This window comes from Haliaeetus leucocephalus, unplaced genomic scaffold (assembly GCF_000737465.1).
Source record: "Haliaeetus leucocephalus isolate CR32 unplaced genomic scaffold, Haliaeetus_leucocephalus-4.0 Scaffold207, whole genome shotgun sequence".
NCBI lineage: Eukaryota > Metazoa > Chordata > Aves > Accipitriformes > Accipitridae > Haliaeetus > Haliaeetus leucocephalus.
Genome location: NW_010972643.1, coordinates 421,659 through 448,497, shown reverse-complemented (window position 1 = coordinate 448,497; position 26,839 = coordinate 421,659). Strand labels below are relative to the sequence as shown.

General features: G+C 37.1%; 1 protein-coding gene across 1 annotated transcript in view; it reads left to right on the top strand.

Annotated features, from left to right (window-relative positions):
* The first annotated feature begins 8,544 nt into the window (after window positions 1-8,544).
* COL21A1 (collagen, type XXI, alpha 1) overlaps window positions 8,545-26,839 on the top strand; it is an 84,922-nt gene continuing 66,627 nt past the window's right edge. Inside the window, exons 1-8 of the mRNA XM_010566372.1 lie at window positions 8,545-8,632; window positions 10,552-11,103; window positions 15,113-15,281; window positions 15,415-15,631; window positions 17,996-18,169; window positions 20,820-20,897; window positions 23,251-23,259; window positions 24,753-24,836. Coding sequence (XP_010564674.1) covers window positions 8,545-8,632; window positions 10,552-11,103; window positions 15,113-15,281; window positions 15,415-15,631; window positions 17,996-18,169; window positions 20,820-20,897; window positions 23,251-23,259; window positions 24,753-24,836 — 1,371 coding nt within the window. The remainder of the gene's footprint in view (window positions 8,633-10,551; window positions 11,104-15,112; window positions 15,282-15,414; window positions 15,632-17,995; window positions 18,170-20,819; window positions 20,898-23,250; window positions 23,260-24,752; window positions 24,837-26,839) is intronic.

Below are 26,839 nucleotides of genomic sequence, written 5' to 3'. Positions count from 1 at the left end.
TAGAACACTCCTGGTATGAATGTAATTATACTGGTGATTATGCCAAAATAGTTCATTCCAATGTAGAAACAGAAAGAAATGGTGTGGGGAATACTAATGTACTCATCACTGTAGGAGATTTTATCTATTTATATACAATCTTGCATTTATGTGTGTATATGTATGTGTAAACAGAGCCTAAATTAACGTTGTCTTCACAGCTTCACCCTTCCCAGGAAATGCTGTTATTCTTTTAAATGTTTGCAAGTATAATAACCTCATCAGTTGTGCCCACCAAGAAAACTAAATGAGGAGAAACAATATGTGGAAAACATGAATGCAGAATGGGGCTGAAATCCAAGTGGAAATAAATACAGATGCAGATGTATTACTTGATAAAAGTATCTGCCTTGGAGTAACCTCATAGACTTTTTGAATGCTTAACACTGGTAGTATATGGTAGAGTTAGGAATAAATAGTTAAATGTAAATTGCCCAAACATTTTATTTGTAAACCCCATTAAATTTGAAAGCACAACAAATACAAAAAGAAGATGGTGCAATATTGCATTACTTTTCCACATTATTTAATGACTCTAAATCAGGATTTTCAGGGTTGCTTTGCTCTTGCTGTACAGTTTCTGTAGTATTGCATAAGTTTTGGAAATGCAAAGAATCTCCTGTATGTCCTTTCAATCATTATTGCAGTAATGTTTTGATATTTGTTCCTTTGTAGGCCAAACCTAACGATCTCTAGTTGAATTAAGAGATGTTTAAACAGTGATGTAATATGAGAGAAGTGTTAATTCATACTTGGAAGGTGAGATAATATATATAACCTTTAGTCTGGTTATTTTCTCAGAATGCTAGAAAAGGTTAAAATCATACCCTTCCTGGCTTCCTTCTTAGACATTAACTAGCAATGGGAAGAAGTGAAGGAAGGAACTCCTCCTTTCAGTATATTTCTTCAGTGTAGTTCTTCAGCAAGAAATCTTCATGCAGCAGAGAAGCCAGGGTTTTCAGAGAAAGGAAATCTCTCTCTCTCCATTCCCCAGTTTGAATAGTGACAAAACTGCACTGAAGAGCAAATATTTTTGATGCTGAAAGATTCCAAATTGCTCTAAATAGAAAGTTTCTTCAGAGAGTGTTCCTGGGAAGAGTAAAGTGATATACTTATCTGGGTGGTGGAAAGCTGGATATGGAAAGACTGCATCAGTAAACTGCCTTTTGAGATACAGAAGGTGCTCCTTTTAAGCATCTTAAATGCAAAGTGCAAATACTGCCTAATCTGCTTAGGCACCTAAATTTCCTACTGAAAGCTTAATTTGCATGTGAAGTTCTGCTGTGCATGCATACAGGAGATGCTGTCATCTGAACCTCTGTACACTTCTGCGTAGCAAAGCTGTCCTGGGAGTTGCATGCCTTTGTTATCTCTAACACGCTGGCAGTCTTAATTAAAAAATCGAGGAGAGGCTGTTGGTTTCAGTAATGGCTGTAGCACATGTCCACTGTGTAGGGAGGGAACCTGAGTTCAATTTCCTTCCCAGTTGGAGGTGTTCAGTGGTCCTGTTTGTGAAAATGCTGCTGCACAGCAAAATTGCAGTGCCCAGAAGAAAGCAAGAAATACATTGCAGGAACTGTCTAATTGGTTAAAGCTGCCTGAAATGGCACAGCATGTAGGTGAGTCAGTATGTCACTAATTTCCAAACTTCATTGAATTTTCCGCTTAAACGTGACAAAACCTGAATGTGTACTGGGGAGGCTGTAATTTTTCTGTCTCTGACCATGCACTCACAGGGCATGGGCTGATGCAGCGAAGCTTTATTGTACGCTTTTTCTCTCTTGCCTTTGGTGCAGATAGAAATAATGCTCAGCTAACTCTGCTGTGGTGGAGAAAAGGATCTTATACTACTGCCATGCAGGTTATGGTTCAAGGGTCTGATGCTTAGTAGCACTGCTATTGGTTTACCTTTAATTTACTCTGGGATGCACAGAAACTTGCCTGAGTCTTGATGCAAGTCTCAAAGATACTAAAAAATATCTGGTGCACTCTACAACCCCTCATTTCGGGGGCTCAGAGCAGAGGCCTTTACATAAGCTGTTTGGAATCCCTCTGTGCAAGTTAGACCATTTTACCCCAGGGGACTGTTTCCACTCACTCTAAACATCCCTTCTGCTATAACAGTGGCATGTAAAAAACCAAGATAAAAAGCATACAGTGAAGAACAGGAGAATGGCCATAATGAGTCACACTAAAGGTCCACCCAACCCAGTATCTCATCTCAGTTAATGTCTGACAGGCCCTTGCGGCTTTCATTTAAACAGTTTTGTAGCGTTGCTAGATAGCCAAAGGCTTGCTCCTGCCACCCTGTGCATCACCAGAATTTATAAAGCGTCTGGGTGCACTGCACTGTCCCATTTAAGGTGGAAAAATGAAATAGCTGTGTGGGATGCCTTGAAAAATACAGTAACACGTGTGCTATTTCTCCATTAATACTATCTCAGTCCACAACCCTTTATTTGAGCTGGAATCAACATCTGTGTATTTATTTAGTCACCCTGTATGGATTTTTATTCCATGAGCTTCCATATACTAGAAGTGGTTTGGTATAACTGAGAGGTGGGAAAGCAGTTTGATGAATGTGTTTTCCTGGTTACATTTGGTAAAACTGCAAACTAATCGCAACAGATAATTTGGAAAAAGACAGGGGCTAGAGGTCTTACTTAAAATATTTTTTTCTGGTTTTTGTTGTTGGTTTTTTTTTTCATATAGCTTAGCATAATATCATAGAATCATAGAGTATCTCGAGTTGTAAGGGACCCGTAAGGATCATCGAATCCTGGCTACTATTTGCACATGCAGAGGAAATAAGGAGCAAGCGTGAATCCTGTCCCCTCTGTCTGTGCAGTGCTGGGACAGATTTCCCATCCCTTAGTGCTTCCCTCACAATCTCACCCAGCTCCTCCAGCTCCAGCAGCAGAAGTTTGGCATGAGGGCCCTGACTTCTTGTAGCAGCCAGCAGAGCTCTCAAGGGCAGAGGAGAAAGCAGTAAGCACTTCCATGGACCACCATAGAGCCACCTTTCTCTGTTTCTCTTAAAAAACCTGGAGATAGAAATGACATGATCAGCAGTGATGAATTTTGGCTTTTGGAAATGTCAGTGGAGCGGTCCTGGGCTGGTATTAATGGTGGCCTCTCCATGGTAGCAATAAGGCATTTGGGCAAGTATTTTCTGTAAGTAATTTCAAGTACACTTCTGTTGCTTGAGCTATAATTGCTGTGTCGACAAGACATAGAAGTTTGGTCTTTGGAGTTGTTGGTTTGGCATCTCTTTTGACTGTTAAAAGTGCAGTGCTATATTATTATTTTCTTTCAAATAAATTGAACACTGGGTAATTCCTGGAATCCTCATTGGCTGGTTGCTGTAAGTCTTGGGCTTATCCTTTTAATTTTGGTTTCTATTAATAAGTCCGTTTTGGACTCTAAATAGTTATTCGGCTTTATACTTACAATGAAGTTCTCAAGTTCAGTATCTCATATTTTTCAGGCTTTGTTGCAAATGAAACACAGAAGGACTCTCACAAATAGGTGGAAAAATTCATCTGTTGAGGGAATACAGTTTGATTCTGCAAATCAGAATAGCTTGCTTTGCCAATTATTTTACTGATTCTTTTTAAGAAATACAAGTTGAGGCATGCTTTCCACCGAAAGAAATCTTGCTCTGATGTGATAGTTTCATTACTTCAATGTCTTTCAAGATTAAAAACATACAGTGAAGGCTGCTGTAGCATTCACTAGTGAAGAATATAAATTCTTCACTGTGAGAAGCGATATATATATGATTCCTGCGCTGTAATTCCCTCCTGTACTGCCCCACAATGATGCCTGATAGCTTGTGAAGGTATTCCTGGTATTATTTCTTTCACTGGTGCACGGTGACCAGCACTTCTCTCTGTTGGGGTAGGTGGGCCTGGGGCCAGGAGGAACTCGCAAACATTTCTTCTTTCTGGTTCTGCCTTTTTTCTTTTGGGACTCCTGTTTTGCAAAGTTTTAAGACAACTTGATGAGAGGTGACCAGTGGGGTCATACTAGGGGTCTGCCATTAATTTTTGCCTGTTCTTTAAAATATATACGTCAATGAGATGAATGCAAATGAATGATAGAACACAGAACTGAAACATTCAGAGGACAGCACATTTCAGCTGGGTGTACGAGTGGAGCGCACCACAGCATATCGCCGCGAATTTTCCTTTCCTTACGTCTCGTTCCCCTGCGACAACCCTCATCTCCTGTTTGCCGTGGTTTTGACATGACCTTTCCCTCTGCTCCTAAACCAGGCTCCCTGACACTCCCTCTACTCCAGGACAGCTGGTAGATGCTGCTGTCCCATGTACCTCTCCCACGGTGAAGTATTAGTTTCTGTGGAGCACCTCCTTCCTGGGGGGCACAGGGCTTCCTTGCAGCCCCCTGCTCTCCCCACCCAGCCAGCTCTGAGCTGGCTTCTTCCTCTTCCCTATACCTTGTCTTGTTCCTCCCGATTGGGGCTGGGGTGTTCACCCCTGAGGATACCAGTGGGTAAATGTTTGTGGAAGGATGAGCAGATGTCCTGGTTCCAGGTGGGAGCTGGAGCTGATTGACATCCAGGGGTGTGATCAGGGGGATGGTGTGAAATCCATCCTCCAAAAGGGGCTGCTTTGTGCTCTTCTCGCTGAAATTATTCCCCAGTTTCACCATTCTTCCAGGATAGAGGGATTTTCTGCTCTTGTTCAGGGGTGAATTTCCAAAACACTGGAGGTGCCCACTATCGGTGCCTCTTTGTCTTTCCAGGTCATTATTGCCAGTGTGTTGGCATAGGACGATGGTGCGCTCCGTACAAACTTCCGCCACATGGGTCGTGTGCATTGGACTTCGTCTGGATCTTTGGGTAATTGTGGGTTGTCCGGGTCATGATGAATCGTCTCTAGCACAGCTAATTCCCTCAGATATTGGATACCTCTTTCCATGGTGGTCCACTTGCTTGATTGACATATAACATCTTCCTTAAAGGGGTACCTTTCCTTCACACTTGACAGGAGTCGCCTCCAGAGGCTGATGGCTTGTGTCCCTCTTCCAATTGCCTTGTCAATGCCACCTTCCCTGGCAAGCGATCCCAGCTGCTTGGCTTCCCTACCTTCTATTTCCAAGCTATTGGCCCCATTGTCCCAGCATCGGAGGAGCCAGGTGATAATATGCTCACCTGTACGGCGGCCAAAATCTTTCGCATATCCCGCAGCTCACTCAAGGATAGGGACCGGGTTATTACCTCTGGTTCTGCCTCTCAGAAATGAAAGGGAACGGTGCAGTTTAAGGAAGGCATTAATGGCTTCTGCAGGGGTTAGTGAAAGGAGAGCTGTGCCAGCAAGCAGGATCCCAGGGTCCCCGCCTGAACTGAAGTGCCTGCGCTTATGGCACAGAGCACATACAAGTTTTGTGCTGCAAGGTGTGTGTTGTTAAAATAATTTTGTAGATTTAGCGTGCTGTTTTATTTTCAAAAAAAGTGCAATACTAATGGTAGCAGTCCCTGTACTCCTTTTAGTGAAGACTGATGCAGTGAAGTCACTAGGTTGCTTGGGGTTTGTTTTCTTTTTACATAAATTCTATGGATTTTACATAAATAACCATTGAGACAACCACAGAGATAACAAACGCCAAAAATTAATTTATGTACTGTTGTGGTATTTTCCTCAGTCATCTTTTTCACAACTATTCTTTATCAATTTTTTGGACCTTTTTCTTTTGGGGTTGTTGGTGGGAGGAATCTATAGGATTTTATAGTTTGTTGGGGCCAGCGTTGTGGGTTTTTTTATATATATCAGCACTCTGTACAGTAGTCTGTCTTTTTTTTTTCAGCTATAGGCTGACATTTTTCTGATCTTCTCGAAGAATGCAGTTGTCCTTCTTTGGTTACCTGTTATTCAAATTCCCACATAGATTTAATTTCATATGTTCTTCTTTGGTATCACTCAATTTGGCCTCATGAGAGATGTGTTTTACCATTCAGTAAACACTTGCCATGGAAAAGGCTGAAAGTGATTTTAGAATGATGAATGTTACAAACCATCAAGTCTGAAATAATCAGTGTAAATTGTCCACTTCTTCTGGTAAGATTTTCTCATGTATTACATGTCTGTTTCTTGAACACTTGATTTTGTTGTTTAAACAGATCCTTTTTCAAATAGCTGGAACAAGAAACTGCCACTTAATCCATTTAAATGAAGTTGACATCCCAGTATTTGTGTAGCATCATTGGAACAGTGCATCTTATGTCCTATCCCATAGCCCCCAAAGTGCTTCATCTGGTTTCTCACCCTTTCTGATGCAAAGTAATATGAATAACAAAGTATGGTGTTACCTTGCAATTATTTGTAATCTGAAGGTGATATTTAATAATATAATAATTATATTTTGACATTATTAACTTTGGGGGATTATACTAGGTAGGAGTAGCATTTCCTGGAAATTGACTTTTGTGCATTTCTTGAGGTTGTTCGTGGAGATAATTTTTTTTTTTTTTTTGGTCTTAATGGAATGAGTGCTTTATAAGCAGTGGAAAAAGCAAAGCAGCAGACTGAAAAATCAACTTACTGATTTTGTGGCACATCTTCTATTAGGCAAATACAGATCATGAATCTACTAGAAATTAACCTGACATTGAAATTACTACCTCTCTACTTGTTATTGTGTTGCCCCCACAACTCTGTAATCCCTTTTTCCCATATCATTTTCGTAAAAACATCATGTCAGGTATATACAACTTTAGAGAGAAAGGTCTATGTTTAATTGCTGTAGAATTTTGTTGCAGATAACAGCTTACTGGCTGTTTGATGGCTGCTCACTATGTTATAGTGATTAAATGGCATTCTCTTCAGTTTATTCCCTTGACTAGTCTTGGAAAAGAAATTAGTTATGTATTTCCATTTACCTATTTCTTCTCCTAAGAGGCACTTGCAATAGGCATGCTGAATTGTGTTTTGGTGTACTTTTTGAGAACAGTATTTTCCAGCACTACAGAAGTGTCAGAACATCTGCCAGTACCTTATTACTGGTAATGTGGTGGACACCTTGTCTACCCTGAAGAGTTAAAAATTAAAGATAGGCAATATAAAAAGGACAAATACACACAGCTTTCACCCCCACCCCCCATACATTGACTTTTAATTTTGTTGTGTAATAAATATTGTCATTTATATTTGACGTTTTAGGTGAGTGTGTAGATCATTTTGGTGTGGTCTAAGTAAAGGTTTATGACTAGAAGAAAAAGATATGAAAAGGGAAGGAGTCTTGGCCTTATGCAAGGAAGGCATTTCAATTCTAGGAAATGGGCTGAAAAAAAGCAGCAAGAATGTTAGTGATAAACTAGTGTGTAATAGATAAAGACTGACAAAGCAAAGCCTAGAGCTGGTTGCCCAGGACCACGTCCAGAAAGCTTTTGGGTGTCTCCAGGGATGGAGACTCTGGGCAACCCATGCCAGTTCTCAGTCACCAGTGCATGCACTTACTCAGCCCAGCAGTTAATCCTCCCTTTTTTTTGTCAGGGTGTTCATGTTTTGTAGTGGAGGATAAAATGTAGTTAGAAAAATTGCATTTTGCATTGGACGATGAGAAGGCAGAATACAAAAGAGATTCAGTATACTTTTTTCCTGAGTCTTGAAATTAATGGCTCTCTAATACAGTACTTCAAAAATGTATCTTTGCCCATTATTATGATTCTTTTTTAGTTTGGAATAAACATAAGTAATAAATATGACTTCATTTAAGTGAATTTGTCAAGCAATATTTATGACAGCAACATGAGACCCAAATTGCATGTTTGCTTCAGGACCCTTTTGGGGATATGATTCAGAGACAATGATAAAAAAGGAGACATAAACAGAGGAAAAAATCAAAAGCTGAAGATGCTTATAATTTATATAACCTTGGATGTTACGGTACACAGTTTACAGGGCTTGGCTCTGCTGGGACAGGGCTGGGCCTTGCTGAGACCCTGACTCCTGGTGGGACCCTCAGCGCTGGGGTAGAGGAGTGGGAAGTGTCCCACAGTCCCTGAAGTAGCCAAGTATGTGGGCTGAGACTGAAGTAACATCTCCCCACCAGTACCTGATACATAAACACGTGCCGTATTTTGGAGCAGTAGCTGTCAAGTCTTTGGGTAATGGCTGCAGAGTGGGATAGCAGTTGGACAAGTGTGACTGGGACTGGGAATATAAACTACTCACGTCTGTACCTAGCAGGAGAGGTATATAAATGTGCCTTGGTGAAAACTGAGCTTCCACAGAAAGGCTGGTGAGTGTTGTTGAGTTTAGAATCTCAGTTTTGGGCTTGCATGCCTGACTGACACTTTATGGGTCTGTGGTCCATTGCAGGCTGGCCTGCATCTGGGCTTGCAGATTCGATTCAAAGTTGTTCCTCATGCACAGGTTTTAAAACACAGAAGTTTGGATTTGTTTTGTAGTGTAATAACACTGTATTTTATTTTCATTTCTTCCCCATCTAGTTTAATCTTGAGACTTTGAAAATACAATACACATGGCACAGATCGTAACATTTTTTCAGATGCTATTAATTCTGCTACTTCATGATTACATCTCAGCTGAAGATGGGGAAACAAGAGCAAGTAAGTCTTAATTTTTGTATTTCAGACAAAGGCAACTTCAAAGCATGCCTTGAATTCATAGTATCTATTTTCAGGTCCACATATACACTTCTGTTGATGGTGATTTTTTTCCAGTATAATTTTCCTGGTCCAAATCCCTATAATATATAAGTAACTTAAATATCTTATTTCTCCTTTAGGAAGGGAATATCTTTATTTCTTTTTGTGTCTTGGAAATGCTCGAGGGGGCAGATGGAACCGTAAAGCTCCAGTCTTGATTTAAACTTGTGTCTTGAGTGTTTATATTTTTATTTCTTCAGAAGTCATGTTTTGGATAGCTTAATGTTATGTGAGAAACTAAATAAGAAAAATAAAGCTTCTGTGAGAGGAAGCTGAGATAACCCTAGCTCTGGGAGCATATTCTTCAAAATTACCATCTCAAACCCCACCAAACCAAGTTTTATAGTCTAAATCTGGTTTATGGAAAAGAAAAAGTTAAAGCAAGGTAGCTTTTTAAATGGCAAAGTGGCTGAATAAAAAAAGCATGGAAAACTTTCCTCTGGCCACAGTGATACTTGCAGGGTAGGTCTTTTTCCTCCAGTTTTTCTTTCAAGGCAGCAATTTTCAGTATTTTTCAACAAACTCCATAAAATTCCTTTTGGTCTCTAGAAAGACATTTTTTTTTTTTTCAGTCTAACTGCTCTAGGCTGGGCCTGCTTTCAGCAGGGTCCAATGATGTCCGAAGTCCCTTCCAACTGAAATTACTCTGTGATTCATATCTCTGGACCACAGAGTGACACATTCAGCTCGCCCCTTACTCCTTCTCCCAGTGCCTTTTCTCTTCACCACCACCTGCGTTGCAAAAGCATCTCTCCAGCAGACTGTGGTCACTTGCTTTCAAGGAAGGTGAAATCCTGACCTAACCAGAAGTGTCCGTAGGCAGATGTCAGGACAAGGCAAAGCTCTTCTTCCCGTGGTGGAACTGCAGCCTTTCACAAAACAGTAATACACAGCAACCCGCATGACTGCATGTGCCATGGGATCAAAATAATCTCTCCTGGTTTTGGCCATCTCCTTGGTACCTTGTGTGTCAGTTACCTAAGCTCCTTTCACAGTCGATGGAAGGTGATTCTCTCCTGTAGAGAGTTACTCCCTCCATCTGAGGATGTGCATGTAAGATGGATAGGACTGTCCTGTAGAAATGCTTGTGTCAGTCCATGGCCTGTAGTTGGCAATTTATTCTAAAAGCTCCATTTGTAAATGACTACAGCTAGGAGAGCTGAATCCATGCGTTAGTCATCATGCAGTTACATTATATTTATTAAATGCTTACATGATCTTATATTCTGGAGGTTGAGCTCGTTCACTGAGCATTTTTCTACTAAAATCAGAATGTGCTACCAGCAACATTCAATGGAGACTCAAGTTTTTATAATAACTAGCTCTGTAAGTGCCATGTAGCAGAGTCAGAAGTCAATTAAAATGTATTTGTAAAAGGATTGGATATTACTGCTGAATTCTGGAGTATTCAGACTATAGCCTTCCTCTGCAGTGTGCTTGGTTTGCTAACAAAAATGAGTTTTTATGTTTATCATCTCTGCAGACAGAGAGGTATGGAAAAAAAGAAAATGTATTCCTCTGCTGATTGTATGAAATGCAATTGCCAGCGAAGGAACTGAATTCTGGAATTTTTCACAGTTCTTTCTGGTGATAATGTAAAAAACAAAATGGTATGGTTTACCGATACCAAGTTGGATCTGTGCGGCTTACAGAAACAATCTTGTTTTCTCTGATAAACTCAGCTGATTTTTTTTTAATGGAATGTATTTGTCAGTATAGATTCTAATACAAACAGTAATTGATATAAAAAATATTTCCTGTGGAAGAAGAAAGTGGAAGGCTTCATTAAAATATTTCTTTGATATTTGCTTTTTTTTTAGGTTGCAGAACTGCTCCGGCGGATTTAGTTTTTATCTTAGATGGCTCTTACAGTGTTGGCCCAGAAAACTTCGAAATAATCAAAAGCTGGCTTGCCAACATTACAAGAAATTTTGACATAGGGCCAAAATTTATTCAAGTTGGAGTTGTCCAGTACAGCGATTACCCTGTACTTGAAATTCCCCTCGGAACTCATGAATCCACTGAGAACCTCATCAGGGAAATGGAGTCCATACACTACCTGGGAGGAAATACAAGAACAGGAAGAGCTATTCAGTTTGCCTTTGACCATCTTTTTGCAAAATCTTCAAGATTTTTAACAAAAATAGCAGTTGTTCTTACTGATGGAAAGTCCCAAGATGAAGTCAAAGACATAGCAGCAGAAGCAAGGAAAAATAAAATCACTTTGTTTGCTATTGGTGTTGGCTCAGAAATTGAGGAGGATGAACTTAAAGCTATTGCCAACAAGCCTTCATCAACTTACGTGTTTTATGTTGAAGACTATATTGCAATATCAAGAATTAAAGAAGTTATAAAGCAGAAACTCTGTGAAGGTAATTGATTATAAAATATTTTAGGTGTGCAGAATGTAATTCTGTACCCGTAATGTCTTTATTTCACAAGCAGAATGTATGATTAATATAATCTAAGGCACCTGATAATCTTTGGTATGATCTTCTTAAATTTTGATCTTGTTTGCAGACATCACTCCCAAAATGTTATTTTCTCTGTTAAACAAAGAAATATATTTGGGAAAGATATGGTGCTTTAACACAGTGTGTGTTTAATTTCAGTATGTAGCGTTTTGTCCTGAGCCCCACATTTTTTGCACTGATAAAGTTTAGAAACCCTAAAATAGTTGAGCAATTCTCATAGTGCTAAGAATATAGGGCTCACTTTATCCTTTTCCTAGGTGTGGCTGGTACTCATCCACAATCTAGCATTTCTTCTTGACAGTTAAGAGGATAACTTAGCATTACAAACAGGAGTTCTTCCGCTAGTATGTGTTGAAAAACCCAGAAGAAAGACTCTTAGCAAAAGTCCCTGGAATTGTAATGAGATGTTATGATCTTTTCTTAAAAGGATTTTACAGAAGAATTAGCCAAGACCAACATTGTAAAATGACTTTTTAGCTTTAGAATGCTAGCAGCATTACTGCATTGAGTTTTCCGATAACTTTGACTTTCCCATATATATAAAAACAATGGCTTTCCTGTATATATAAAAAAGATACCAAATTGCTTCTAGAATATATCACTGAGAAGGACTGTCTTATAAAGTGAGTATTTGTCAGTGCTATTTTCTGCATGTTTTATTACCAAGAATTAATGCAAGTCATATTTCAGTTGTACCATATTTCTGCACTTAGTAAGAATGAAAAATAGTTTTCATTTGCCCTCACTTTGAGTATGGACTTCATTGAAAAAACATGGTGATACTTATGTTGAGGATAATAGTGTTTATTTCTTGATACGCTTAAGAAAATCATAATAATTCCTTGTGGCTAATGTAGTAGGGTAGTCAGTCCAAAAATTAAATCTGCTAAGTGCAGCTAAATAAAACTTCATGCAGGGAGAAATTCCCCCAAATAAACACAATATTTTCTTTAAATAAGGTTTGGAAGAGGTGACATTATATTTCATCAAGATGGATTTTCTGCTCTCAGAATTAAGTTAACTGGTATCCTTTAAAATTCAGCTGTGATATTTGACACGATTCTTACAGCAGTAATCTGCGAATGTTGACTATGTATACAAAAGTGTACTTTCTGTTTTACTTTGACCCTTTGCTTCCACTCTCTTACATTGCGCTCTTCCTTCGCGTTAGCATTGAGGTGCCTCTCCCAAAGAGCGATCAGAGCCAGCTGGCAGCTTCATTTCTAACCACAATATATTTAGCAGGTGAACTGAAAGACTAGTAAACTGGAAATTTTATATCCGAGTGGTGGATTATTTTATTCATGTTGTTAAGATTCACTTTGACTCTGAGAGAGGAAGTTCTGTGAGGGCAAAGAAGCAATGATATGGCTGTGATCAACCACACAAAAGTTTTGCAATTCTCTCTTGATCGTCTTTGTTTTAATGTCTAAAAAAATAACATAGGTATCCATGAACATAGGTACAAGAGCATAAGGGCAGTATTTCCCTTCTGGAAAAAGGAGGCTGAGGTTCAGTGGTTCATGTAGTGTAGCAAGTAGTGGTTCGTGTAGGAATGGCCTTGGGGAAGGAGGGCTCTTGTGTGCCTTTTGGGAACCCCCGTTTTCGTTTTAGAGTACAGCAGGGTGAAAGAACCTGCTGAACCTGTCACGCAGGAAGGACAATGTGGCTAAGAGTCCCCAAATATTTCATGAATATTTAATTATTTGATATTTATTCTGGAATTCAAATGTTCCTGTAGTATTAATATTCCCCAGAAAAAAATATAGAAAAAATTGTGTGTCAGGAATGCATTTAAAAACAAGACTCAATGCAGACCTCAGAATTATGTCTGGAGGATGCTGAGAAAAGTTCCTTTGTGCTAGATAATGGGATTTAACAATGAAAAGTTATTTCATGCTTCAGGAAGGAAAAATTAAGCATCTGAAAACTATATAAAAACACTAAAGGGGAACAAGATTTCAGTATAGGGTAGAGAGTTGCTGTGACTGGTACTGTGGACTGGAAACACAACCTCATTTCCCATGGAAGGCAGTTCTTGATTTTGCCACTGACTTCTGCATCCTATATAATGGCTCAGTTAGCTATCAAAATAGTCGTGCCAGAAGATGATCCAGAAGACCCAAAAAAGACCTACCTTACTGGGAATGTTTTTATGTAATTCTTCAATGTGCCATTGGAAATAAAGAATAGTTTCTTAATGTACAATTTTACACATGCATAATTTGTATTGTACTGGTTTGGAATAGTTACTTTGGCATTGATCCAGAATAATGGCCCTCTCACATAAAGTAATCCTATTTCTGCATTTATTTTTTATTTTACACCAAATTTCTAATACTGTAACTGATAAGAGATTCTTATGTTCATTTTCTTGTCAGTGTATATGATTATCTGTAATCCATATTAATTACAATATGACCGTTATTCAGCTTTGAAATAAATGAGTTTAGAAAATGTTTCCATGATAACAATGCACAGTGAAGAAACCTGAAAAAAAGAAAGTGTTATTACTCTTACTTAATGTCATGAGTATGTTGACTTAAATCTTGCATCTGTGTTTTGAGAAGAGAGAGAAGGAAAGTTGTGTTGGACTTTTTTGTTTGAAGCATTCAGAAGGTAGACATTTTAGTTTCCAAAATGTAGGCAGACAGTTCTTGCAATTCTTTCTTCTAGAACCGGACAGGTAACTTTTAATGTATTTTTAATTTGGGAGTCAGGTGACATTTTGCTGTGGGGAGGAAAAGAAAACTAAGGGGAATATACATGGCTTCTCGCTGCTGCCCCAAGTACCTGTGGCATGTCCCCTTAGGATGGATTGTCCTTTCCCACCATAGATAGTTTGCGCAGACACTTAGCTGAATTTTCTTAGAGTTTATATATCCTGCCTCCCCCGCCAGAATGGGGTAGCTCCTGACTGCTCTTGGGTTGGTTAGAAAGAGAAGGCATGCAGCGTTGCTCATATTATAAAGAGAAGCCAGTCTAGACCTTTGAGCTGATAATTCCCTGGCACTGAAACATGAGTTTTCCAGCCCGTGGCTGGTCCAGGTGGAGGTGAGAGAACTCTCCACCCCTTCTTTGGAATGTATTCGTAACCTCTTCCCTTTCTATGAACTGATGCTTTTCTGAAGAAAGAATGGGAAATGAATGATGAAAATGTATTTATTGTAAGTAGTTTAGCATAATTTCATTAAAACAAAAAGTTGCTTTCTTTCTTTTCATTATTATTCTAATACAGTGGTGGCTTTAGCATTAAATTTCACTCTGCTATCTCACCTTTTTTTTTTTTTTTTTTGAGACAGCTTAGGTTCACTGACTAATATTGTTTTTGTGTAAAGACAATTAGAGATAACATTCAGTTAACTTTAGTTTTCGCAGAAAATATATCAGACAATATTTGTCCAGTGAGAATAGCTTCAAGCAGATTTCAGTGTAACAGACAAAATAGATCAGAGTCCATTTTGAGCAAAAGAAGATGACAAAAAGTTGTAGATATGACTACCTTTGCCCATTTTCAACCCAGTTTTATAGTTGTGAGGGATGCTGGATTAATCCATATTGTTAGTGCATCGTGGAAATTAACATCTGTAATTTTGTAGCATTTTGAAACCATACAATTTTAGAAATGAAATTAAATATTTTTATTAGTCAGATATTCTAACTACAATTAGTGACAATTCAAAATAGTATGTGAATGTAATTGCAGTACAATATGACATCTCAGTATTCTCACTTCATGTCTCTGAGGATTCTGCATGTCACTTCCCTCATCTTATACTTAACTGGCAGTTCTCAGTTCTCTCTTATTTCTTGAAAGGCAGCTACAAAAAAATTAGGTAGATGGGAGGTTACTTTCTGAAAGTTTTAAGTCATATTTTGAACTATACTTGCATTTATTACTTTGCAGAATCTGTTTGTCCGACAAGAATTCCAGTGGCAGCTCGAGATGAAAAAGGATTTGACATTCTTGTAGGATTAGGTGTGAAGAAAAAAGTTAAAAAGAGAATTCAAATACCAACCACTAATGCAAAAGCTTATGAAGTAACCTCACGTGTTGACCTGTCAGAATTGACAAGGTATTTAAATTTTTAAATACACTTCTACATTTAGTAAGGTTTTTTCGTTTGCTTAAAGTGAGAGAGACTTATTTTAAGATTTATACAAATGTTCAAGTATTGTCTTTTTTTCCCCTCCTTCTTCCTTGTTTAGGAATGTGTTTCCAGAAGGTCTGCCTCCATCGTATGTGTTTGTTTCCACACAAAGATTTAAAGTAAAAAAAACGTGGGATTTGTGGAGAATTCTGAGTCTGGATAAGAGACCACAGATAGCAGTCACTATTAATGGAGAAGAGAAAACACTTTCATTCACTACAACAAGTTTAATAAATGGCACACAAGTTATTACTTTTGCTGCACCTCGTGTAAAGGTAAGAAGTAAGTCACCATCATGCTGGAATACTCATTTAAGTACACATTATTCCTTTGCCCTTTATGGTTTTTAAAAATGCATGGTCTTATTTTTGACTACTTGTCATTTAAAAATAGATGGGGGGTACTTTACCCATGTTTCGAGAGTGTCCACAGTGATCGTCGCTGTAAATACTTTACAGGTATTTTCTACTCAGTAGTTTCCGGCAGGTAATTGTGAAGATCACAGAGACTTTTTCACACAGCTCTTTGCTTAATATGTGCTGGAAAGTATTTTCTGCCTTTGATATGGAGACTAGAAAATGTGAATGAAAAGAGTCTATTTTTAGAGAGAGTTTTTGTTAAGTGTCTAAATTCCTTGAAAATACATAATGAGAGAAGTTACTTTCTTCTCAAGGAGAGTAAATAGCAACTTAAAAAATGAGAGTTCAACCTGGATTTGTCTAGTTCTCTGTTGAATGAAAATTCCTTTCAGCTGCTTATTTTTCTCACTGAAGGGAGTCTCCTCTTTGTGCAAACCAATTTTATTGTCTTCTAGTGTAATCTGAAGGTTCTCTTTCAATCTTTCTTCAGTAATTTCCAGTGAATTATTCAACTCTTGTGAGAAAGGTTGTCTCGGTTGCAGGTGAGACAGAGGGAAGGAGATTGAATGTGTCTACTCTTGTATTTGTAGCCATATAGAGGATTATATGCAGCCCAGAGATTCCCATTCCTACCGCAGGAGTATTATTTAAATGAACAAAGAGGAATGCTTTGGCAGACAAAGAGTGAGAAAGATTTATTGCTGGAGCGCTTCATGGCCAAGTGGGTTCAACTTTTCTGGGAAGTGGTGGCCTGCATTTGAAGCCTTACTCCAAATCAGGCTGAAGGAATTTGAAACATAAATCCTCATAGAAGGAAGGACTCCTATCCAAGAGAAAGTCTTAACTACTAAGCTTTTGCTAGGGAGAGGTATTTTATTCTTCTGTTATTGGATGGAGAATTTTACTTTTTCTTCCCAAACTTCCTCTGCCTTTTCATAATTATTTGTAAGTGAAATAATTTTATTTTTTTTTAAGAAGCAATGTTAAACTTGATTTACTGGAAATTGTTAGAAAATTCAGTTTCAAGTCAATCTGAAAATTAATTGTTTCTGGCAGCTGCAGTGACAAATCAGTCTTATTCCTGCAGTCCCAGGTATCCATGAACTTCACCAGGAAAATAAGACTTTTGCTTTTTTTGTGTGTGTGTGTCTGCATGTTTGTATTGCTGTTATGGAGAACAGTAAGTTCAGGCCCTTTTTAGAGCTGTGTGTCTCTAAACATGCTATAAATGTCACTATGCTTTTAATGAACCTTTTAATTTAATAAACCTTTAAGATAATTTATCACTTCTACTCAGGAAAATGGAAATGTTATATATTCTGATCTGTTGTTTATTTTATCTTGTAATGGGAGCCATTGTAAATAAATAAAAACCCAATCTGCAAATGAAAATAAAATAGAAACAGAGGTGCTATCTAAGGGTGTATACTATTAAGTGAAGTAGGCTTAATTTCTGTTAATGTCTACAAAAGGTAACAAAGATATATAATATACTGAAGAATGCATGTTTCAGTTTACTCTTATGTATACCACTTTGGTGTGGGATTAATCTTTAATAAAGTTAGCTATGTAAAAGATAAGCCTCTAGTCTAGGCTAGGCGGAAGAGGTAGCTTGTTTTTGAAATTAATGGATAGGCTCAGGAAGAAGGCATTTCTTTCCATGTTGAATTTCATTTCTAAGATAGGTGGTATAAATACTTCTTTAAAGGTATCTCTCATTTTCTGTTACTCATAGAACTATGCTATTTGTTTAAACTAAATCTTAGCTTTAGAAATCTGATGTTTTGTGAGATGATGAATGTAATATTTGGTTTATTCATTGCAATATTGTGATTCTTTCTGCCAATATCATGTCATCTTTAAAATTTTTTTCATAAGAGATTGAATAGAAAGATTTTCAAGTACCAGTTTGTTTTCACCATGATTTAAGATCTGAAGTGTTTGAGACATTATACCACTGATAAAAAAAGGCCTCTGGCTTCATATTTTTAACAAATACAGGTTTAAGCATGTTCAAGATCATAGACTGAAAAAATTTATGTGAGTTATAAAATAATTCTGAAATAGGGATTAATTATTACCAAATATCATTTTCTCAATTATAATATTACTTGGCAAATACTTTTTTGCCTATACAGTTTACAATTTTTTGCATGACAAAATCTGGAAGATTGATCATCTCAACTAGTAACAGTAGTTTAAGCGTTGAAATGCAGTTTTATTGTTATTTAAATTGAAGACATTTTGTTTTAAACAATTCTGTTTTCTTCACTTTTTTAGACATTGTTTGATGAAGGCTGGCATCAAATTCGTCTCTTAGTAACAGAAGACTTTGTAACTTTGTATATAGATGACCAAGAAATTGAAACAAAGCCATTACATCCTGTTTTAGGTATTTACATTAGTGGCCTAACCCAAATAGGAAAGTATTCTGGAAAGGAGGAAACTGTACAGGTAAGCATATGCTAAAACCACAATAATTCAGAAATTCTGCTATAGGTTAACATTGCATTGCTGCCTTCTGTTTTCTTGAACTTACTCTTCTAATTTACACTGAAGTGTAAATGGTCTGAAGTTTAATATACAGAATTTTAATAGTTAAGAGGGAACATAAATGATCAGGAGGACTCAACACAACTGATATATCCTGTGCGGTGGGTGCTTAATTGGTCTCGCTGACTTCAAGGGGCATTCATTTTTGCTGAAACACAACTTTGATGCGACTTGGTTGTCTGAGTTTGGGAAGCAGTGTCTCAAAGCAGGGGATTTCCTCTGTGGTTGACACTTGCATATAATTTCTTTCTGTCAGTGTATGGGTTATGCTGGTAAAAGAGGGAGAGAACAAAATTTTGATGAAGTTTCTTTCTCATCACTAGCTGTCACAAAATTACAAGGTGTGTCAACTCTGTTTCTGTCATACTGCAAATATTTGATACTCAAACTGCTACTGATTCTGCTGTGCTGGACCCCGCCGAAAACCCTCTACCAAGGTTCTCCTCTATTCTGAGGAATGTTAAAGTCCTTTTGCCTGCAGTCCTTGCAGACACCAAAAAGCTCATTAAAACTTCAGGCTGTATAGGTAAAGGCTGTGTAGACCAGTGGTGAAAACTATTGTGTTGACAGTGTTCCAGATATTGGCTAATTAGACTGTTTTCTTATATTTATAGCAGTGTGGTAATGACATTACTAATTAGTCTGACAGTCATGGAAACAGTACTAAGAAATACTGAATTACATAAGTAGATGTTATTTTTAGTTATTTTGAAAGCTATGCTTTTTTTGTACTCTAATTTCATGATCCTTACTGCTCCTATTAAAAAATATTAATATATTTTTCATCATCTTAATTAACTCTGTTCAGATGTCTTTACTCAGTTACTCCTGCATTTGTGTATTTGTAGCCAGGCTTCAGTTCTATTATTATCATACTCTAAAAGCGTACATGGAAACTTGGATGACACACTGTGTGTGTGACTCAGCATCTCTGGTGGTAACATTGTCCGTATACTAACGTACCCTTTTGTGAAAACTGCTGAATGTTTGTCACAGATTTCTCATAGGACTTCAAGCACTTATTGCAAAGAAAGTAGAGATTTCAGAATTGTAATCAATAGTCTCATACATTTTCTCTGTCAGTGCAGGATTATCCCATTTTTATAGTTGTGTGCATTCTCGGATTAGAGGGTTGGTTGGTTTGTTTTTGTTGTGTCTTGGTTTTTCTCTTAAGTCACTGCAGAAATGGGACTTTTATAGATTCCCAGTAATACAGTTTCTGAGTTAAAGAATGTTAGTAGCAAGACATGTTATCTAAAATAAAAATGAAAGCATTTTAGGAATGTCAAATTGTGTAAGAACCTCTTATGATAGTGGACTAGAAGAAAAGTAGAAAATCTGCCTCAGGTTGCAATTTTATATTTCCAGATGATTTCTATAATCTAAAAAAGGTATTTCCTTTCTCCACTTTCTCAGACTGTGATGCATTCTGCAAAGCACTAACAGTCAAACTTTTCCAGGATTTTTCTGTTTAAACTATGATTACAGAGAAATATTTTAATTAATCTGCATACCACCTTTCAGTGAAAAGGTATTTTGAAATCCTTTAAGAAATAAATCAGTTGGATTTGGATACAAAGCATGATACAAGAATCTGCAGAGATTCTTTGCTGAATTTTCATTCTCTTTCTGTGCTCTGATTCAGATTTTTTCTAGTGATATTTCACAAGTGTTCTTGATTTAATTAGGATCTTACTGGCTGAAGTGCTTTCCAGTATAGTGACGATAAACTTGTGTATGTACTTAAGTGTTGTGAATTGTAGAGACATTTTAAATTTGAAAACACATATTACTAGGCATGGTATAGTCCAACTTATAGTCTATGATTTCAAATAAGTGTAACAGGGTTTTTTTTCTCTTTGCAGTCATGATAGTTTGTGCTAGAAAAACTGATGTCAGTGGTTTACTTTTTCTGAAGTATAGCAACAGAGCGGAATGGCACAAACTTTTGCTCCCCTGGTGCCAGTGTTTTTATTGCTTGCTTTTTAAAGCTTTACATTATCCAGCTAAACTCTAAGGCAAATTCTTTCAAGTGTCAGGGATGCCTTCTGATGCTTCACTGAAATGTAAAAATCTTATCTCTAGATGAGACAGGTCAGTGTAGAAACATCTTCCCAGGGCTGTTAAGGTAAAAAGGAAAAGGTTGGTTTTGCCTGTGCTGTTGTAACTTGTTTCCCAATGATATTGGCAGCCAGCGTAATTCGTGCTTTGTGTGTTTGGATTTATTGCCAAGGATTAGGGGCAGTGATTTCTATTATTTTAGAAAAGAAAGTCTTGGATTGATTATTTTTCTTTAAATAATTCTGTTACAGAACGTTTAATTGGCTGCACGTATTAATTGTTGTGAGTAGCCTGACTAAAAATGTTTCTACATCTTTAACTGATTTTTAACTGTAGTGGACACACAGAGCTTCCAGTTTCTCTTGCTTTTTAATATTTTGTTCATTTTTTATCATTGGATGATGTTATTTAAGAAGAGTATAGTTTAAACTAACAATGTCAGACTATTAACTCTTTCTCTAAAAAAAGTCTTTTATGTTTTGAATTATAGTTTGATATACAAAAACTGCGAATCTACTGTGACCCAGAGCAAAATAATCGAGAAACAGTCTGTGAGATCCCGGGATTTGTGAGTATGATAGATGAACTTTTGAGGACTACTTGGCATTTTTTACAAATCACTGTTTAAAGCTGACTGAATGAATTCTTAAAATAAGTAATACTACAGTGATTCAGCTGGTGCAAACAAATCCTTGTTACCTGTGCAACATCAAGTGACACAGAACCTGTCTGTTTTCAGCCTTATTTTTGTGCAAATGTGTTTTAAAAGTTTTTTTTACTTTAGATATTTGATGGTGGAAATTTGACAGCAGTATAGGAGAATCTCAGAATCTTCTGTTAAAATTTAAGATTTTAAACATTATAAATTAGTAAAACTACTAGGTTACAGCAGTGTAAAATATTTTAAATATTACTTTTTAACTTACCTGATATACTTCTTACTACTTGTCAGGTCATTTAATCTCTGAAATTTTTTTACATAACCAACAAACCTGTATTTTTAAATCACCTTTTCCTATCAGAAGTATCTATGCTGATCTATATCTGTGTTAAATATCCCATTAACTGAAATGCTGCCAAGATTTCATGAAGTGTGTTATGGATCAGACAAAAATAAAATCCTCTTCAGGATTTTATGATACATGTACACAGTTAGGAAGCTTATGGGGATCCTTTGACCCTCTCTTTGCCCTCTTACTTACAGTTAATTATGCAATGAAATGTAAAACACATGCAAACAGATTTGGAAACCATTCATGACACACAGTTGGAGCCAGATTTTCAAAAGCATCCAACTCCCATCTCAAAGTACAAGCAAGAGACTGTTTTATACGTGCAGTTTCCTCCGAAATGTCCTCCTTTGTTTGGTGTCTAAACCAAACTGAGCTGAAGATAATCAGACACCAGTGTCTTACTGTGTAAACCCATATCCTTCATGTTGTGATTTGGTTTAGTATTAGGACCATTTTGCCAGTTTGACAATAGAATCTGTGAATCTTCAACATCCAGATATTTTATTTTTTGTCAGACTTGCACAGACCCCCAGCTAGTCTGTTTTTCTTCTGTTTATTTGGGGCCAGTGTGTCTATCGGAATCAGCACCCGTATGAGGGCTTTTTCAAAACTTACAGCTTTCATTTAAGCAACGAGTAGGTGGCTGGTTTATTAGCTGTTCTGAAATCTGACTGTGTGCATCAAGAACTAATGGGCTTGGGAACACCTTTGTAAAGTTAGCTTTAAATACTGAAGTAAATTTAGTATTGGGCTATCTAACTGCACCATGTATCTTTTTGCTCTTTACAAAATAGAAGTAGGATATGAAAAGTAAAAAAATTAAAAAAAAATCTTTGCATAAAGAAAGCAAACACTAAAAAGTCCATCATATCTTGCGTTCTCTGCAATTTGGCAAGAAGTCCAAGAAAAGGATTGCTTTTTGCCAGTTTAATTTTACTTGCTGTTGTTCTAAATGAAATTTGGACTTTACCCATAAAATTCTGGACTCCTTTAGAAAATAGAGGTGTTGGCTGATCTCCAAGGAGGAATATGTGGTTTGTGGTTGTATTCTGTCAGAGTGTGGTTGTATCAGAGCTCCTGAACTAAGCAGGGGCTGTATGTACAACTTACAGCCTGAATTCATCCCCTTTCCCAGAAATACCTAGCTGCACAGTGATTTTAAGCTCTCGCTATGATCCGTGGAGAAAGACAACCTTCTCTTGAGGTTGCCTAAGGTGAGAACTGAGTACAGACGAAGCTGACTCTCTCCACAGACTGTGTATGAAGTCTGTGGTGACTGTGCACGGTGTAGCTAATGGTGGCTACTAAACCATTAAGACAGACATTTTCATGGTTGGTATGCTGAAATATTTGGGGATGGATTGTTCCATGGTGCTGCAGATACTGAAAAACTCAATTCAATTGATAGCAGAGTCTAATGCAGTCACACAGGAAAGCAAGAAGAAGCCAGCCTTGCCTCTGTGCTTCTGTGTGTTTTCTCAGATGCTGGATTCAGGCAGAGATCAGAGATTTTAGAAATATTTTGGTACATTCTCTGCCATGAATAAGTAAGCAGAGGATTTTTTTGATAAGTTACTCCTGGCAAAAGGTTTGACCCAAATATAAATATTTACTGTGTAAATATTTATATGGTTTAGTATTAATCCTAGTTTTGTTGTTGCCTTTTAAAAATTCCCACTAGTAGCTCCCTTGAAAGACCCTTAAATAAAATGAACTAAAAATTCATATGCATTGATAGCAGCTGCACATAAGTCTGAGAAAGTCTAAAATGTCTAAAATTTTGAATTATAATTCGTTGACAGTTATAGCCCTAAATTTATGATTGGTTTTGGTATTGTTTACAAATGACTGCATTTTACATGTTACAAATATTGCTGTACTCTTAAACTGTGTTTCTTCTTGTTTCAGAATGGAGAGGTAGGCTCAATCCTAAACTGCTCAAACTCAGTTTAAGGTAGTATTTGACTTTAAATAAACTTCTTATTATTCTAGGGAATATACTCATTGTTTTGAAAGGTGGACAGAGGTTTGCTAAGCTTAAAAGTGCTGGATTTCCATTAATTAAACTCTAGCCAACAGGCAAATTAAAAATCAGTTTTCTGAAGAAACCCACTTTTATTAGAATAAATGGCCTGATTTTTTTTCCCGGGTTCAATTCAATTGCTTTTATTTGCAGGGCTAGATGCTGTTGCAAAGGAATGGGGATATGCACAGTCAGGTAGCTGTTAACTGCATCATGCTAATGGCTAATGGGAGCTCCCTGAAGGGGAGCTTGTTTGAAGGCTTAATATGATAGTTTCCCTAACCATCCTCGTCACTCCACTTGGTACAATTGCAAAGGAAACGTGGACTGGTGTTTTGATCAATCATTTGACCCTGAGAAAGAACTCCATTCGGAGAACATTGTAAAAAAGTCTACATTATTTTAGAAAATATAGGTAAAATGTTATTGAAAGTGTTTTAGATACTGAATACAAAATCTGCTTTTTTTTGTATCTGGGATTCTTAAATTTTTGCCTTTCTGTAGCTCTAAGAACTTGCTGGGTGAAAAAGAATTCACTAAATCTAACTTCAGCATTTTGTACAGATGCACCTAAATTTCGGGTGCCTGACCTTGGACAAATGGATTTGATCTAGTAGCTCTCCCCTTGCCTGCCTTGGTAAAACACTGAGGTTTCATGTGGTCTCAATGGTGACAAGTAAATACTTCAGAACAAAAAAGTCTCTAGAGAGTGATGTGGTCTGCAAAGGTTTAGAGTTTACCGCTCTTTGTATAGGGAGCATAGTTTGGAGGAGGTGACCTAATGGTCTTTGGAGGATGGGCACCGTGAGGGCCAGGACTTGTGACCTGTAGGAGGTCCTGTGGCAGCAGCCATGCCCCACCTTTCCTCAAGTAGCTTCATAGTTGGGACACATGCCCAGGAGTTAGGACACTTGGGCTTTATGTTCTTTTCAGGCTTGCTACACATGATACCATGCCCATCGGTTGTGGTCATTATGCTAGACATAAAATTTATTAGATTCTTTTTACAAACTTTAATCAGTTATATTTGATAATTGATCACACTTCAAATGATGAATAGCAATTAGTTTAGGAGAAGAGTTTTGCATGTTGCCAGATTTAAAATTATCAAACTATAAGACAAAATATTTGTGGAAAAGCCAATACAGTTTCAGATATCAGCCTAGTATCGGTACTTAATTTTTTATTTATTTTTCTTCTGGGTAAAGTGATGAATTCATGCATTCAAAGTAGTTGGAGGGCAATATTCAGGTAAGCAGAAATTCCAGCTGAACAAAGGAGTGAAAGTCAGGACCTATGCAACCTTAGGAAATGAGCTTCATATAATGTTACATGTTTATTGAATGCTTTTGGCATGTGTATTGATGGCTGGTTTCACTCTTGGTAGTGCATGAATGGTCCTAGTGATGTAGGCTCAACACCTGCGCCCTGCATATGCCCGCCAGGAAAACAAGGACCTCCAGGCCCCAAAGTAAGTTTCCATTCTGTCTTATTGAGCATACATGACTTTTTTTTTTCTTTTTTTTTTTTTTCCCCAAATCTTATGTTGGCCAGTCGTAGTCAGGCAGATTAAAAAAGTAGGGGACAAGTTCTCCTAGTTCTGGTTTCCAGTGCATGAATATAGTGATTAGGATCCTCAAGGCCAGGTTTTGGTGCCATAACTCCTAATAACACAAATACACCTTTTATTTTTTAAGGAAAATGTTCATGGATGTAAATTGTGTTTACTTGCTACTCTTCAGCAAATGATCTTGCACTGTTAATTGTTTGAGAGTGAAATGGTTTGCTAATAAAAGTCTTTTAATGGAGAGGGTTTTTCTCCTTCTATCTTAAAAAATGGACTAGATGATTACTGGGAGAGTTCCACCTTAGCTGTTCTGATGACCTCCCTTCAGTGTTGGTGAAGGATTAAAATGAGAACCAGACTTAAGTCTCAGATATCTAACATGGCAAACTCAAATCCCTAGTATTTTGCTATAGTACCTTTCTCAATAACTGTGCTAAGCAGTGCTTCCAGAGTTGCTAGCTTGTCTTACAAGGGTAGACAAGAAAACCGCAAACTGCTTATCTTTCAGTAAGCAAATGATTAAAAAACCTCTACTCTCATTATATAAGTCTTCAACAGTCTGCTGCAGCAAGTCAAAGGGCTTTTTGCTACAATGTTGAGGGTTTCTAATCAGGGAATTGGAGTCCACAAGATGGAGATCATTATAATTTCATGTAATAGAATTTTTGTGGTATTTTTCCTTTTTTTGTTCTCTTTAGCATATTACAGAAAACAGAGAGAAAGAGAGAGAGAGGGAAGAAAGTATTTATCATTAAAAAAAAAAATTGAAAGCCACATCCTGTAAAGTATGAAGGAATCTGAAATGTCAGAATTAGGGTGACCTATACAATTTTATTTAGATCCCTGCTTCATGTGCAATCTTTCAGTTGCATTGCAGTATAATATTTGTTTGGGGATAACTGAATAATACAGGTGACAAGATGGTGCCTAACACAAAAGACTGCAGAAAGAGTGAAAGGAAGCCAATATAAGGTTGTATTGGTTATCTTAGTTACAGTATTTCTTAACTTTGAATATTGGACTTTCAAACTGTATAACTTTAAACTTAATTTGTGTTTTAACCTTTTCAAGTTAAAGGCATAACATTTCATAGTTTAGATAGTATATTTGAAAGCAAATTTATTTTCACTCAAATCTCAAACTGGACTTCTTAATGTGGACAATAATAATTCTGGATAACTTATTATTAACTTAGCAAATAATAACTGTTACACTTTTCTAAAGAGACATTTTTCTCTATCCTTTCCCATTTAGTTCAGAATTACATCGCTGTGGTTTATATGTGAAATGATGTTTTTTCACAGTCACGTTGAAAGCTAGTTTCCTATTTCTTTCCTAATGTCCTCCCTGTTTATAATAATGCTGCAGTTGAAACTGACCTGCAGGAAGAAAGCAGTACCTGCTTAACACTACTGTAGACATAAAATGTTTTTATAGATTAAGTCTTACTGGAGTTTGCTGGGCTCAACTCAAGTCCGTTAGTAAAATAAACAGAGAACTTAATACACTAGGAGGATATATTAAGTTATGTTCCTGCTTTCCTACCATAAACATGAAGCCTGGGGAACTGACTTTTCCTTTAACATGGTCATAACAGAGGTTATCAAAATAATTGCAAAGGCCTTATAAGAAGAAATCTAAAAGGATAGCTTTTTTAGATGGCAATAAGTGCGTGGAGAGTTTAGTATTTAACAGGTTTTAATTCTGGCTCCTGCCTTTTCCAGTGCTTTTGCTTTAAGAGCTAGACTCAGCCAAAGCAGGTGAGAGTTTTCTTCAGAGTAGAACTACTAGATTAACAAGGTTTTAGTAAAGATTTTTTCATCTATTTGATGAAAAGTGGTTTTACTTCTATTGATTAAGATGTTAAAAAGCTTGAAAGCATTTGAGATGATGGGACAAACATGTGC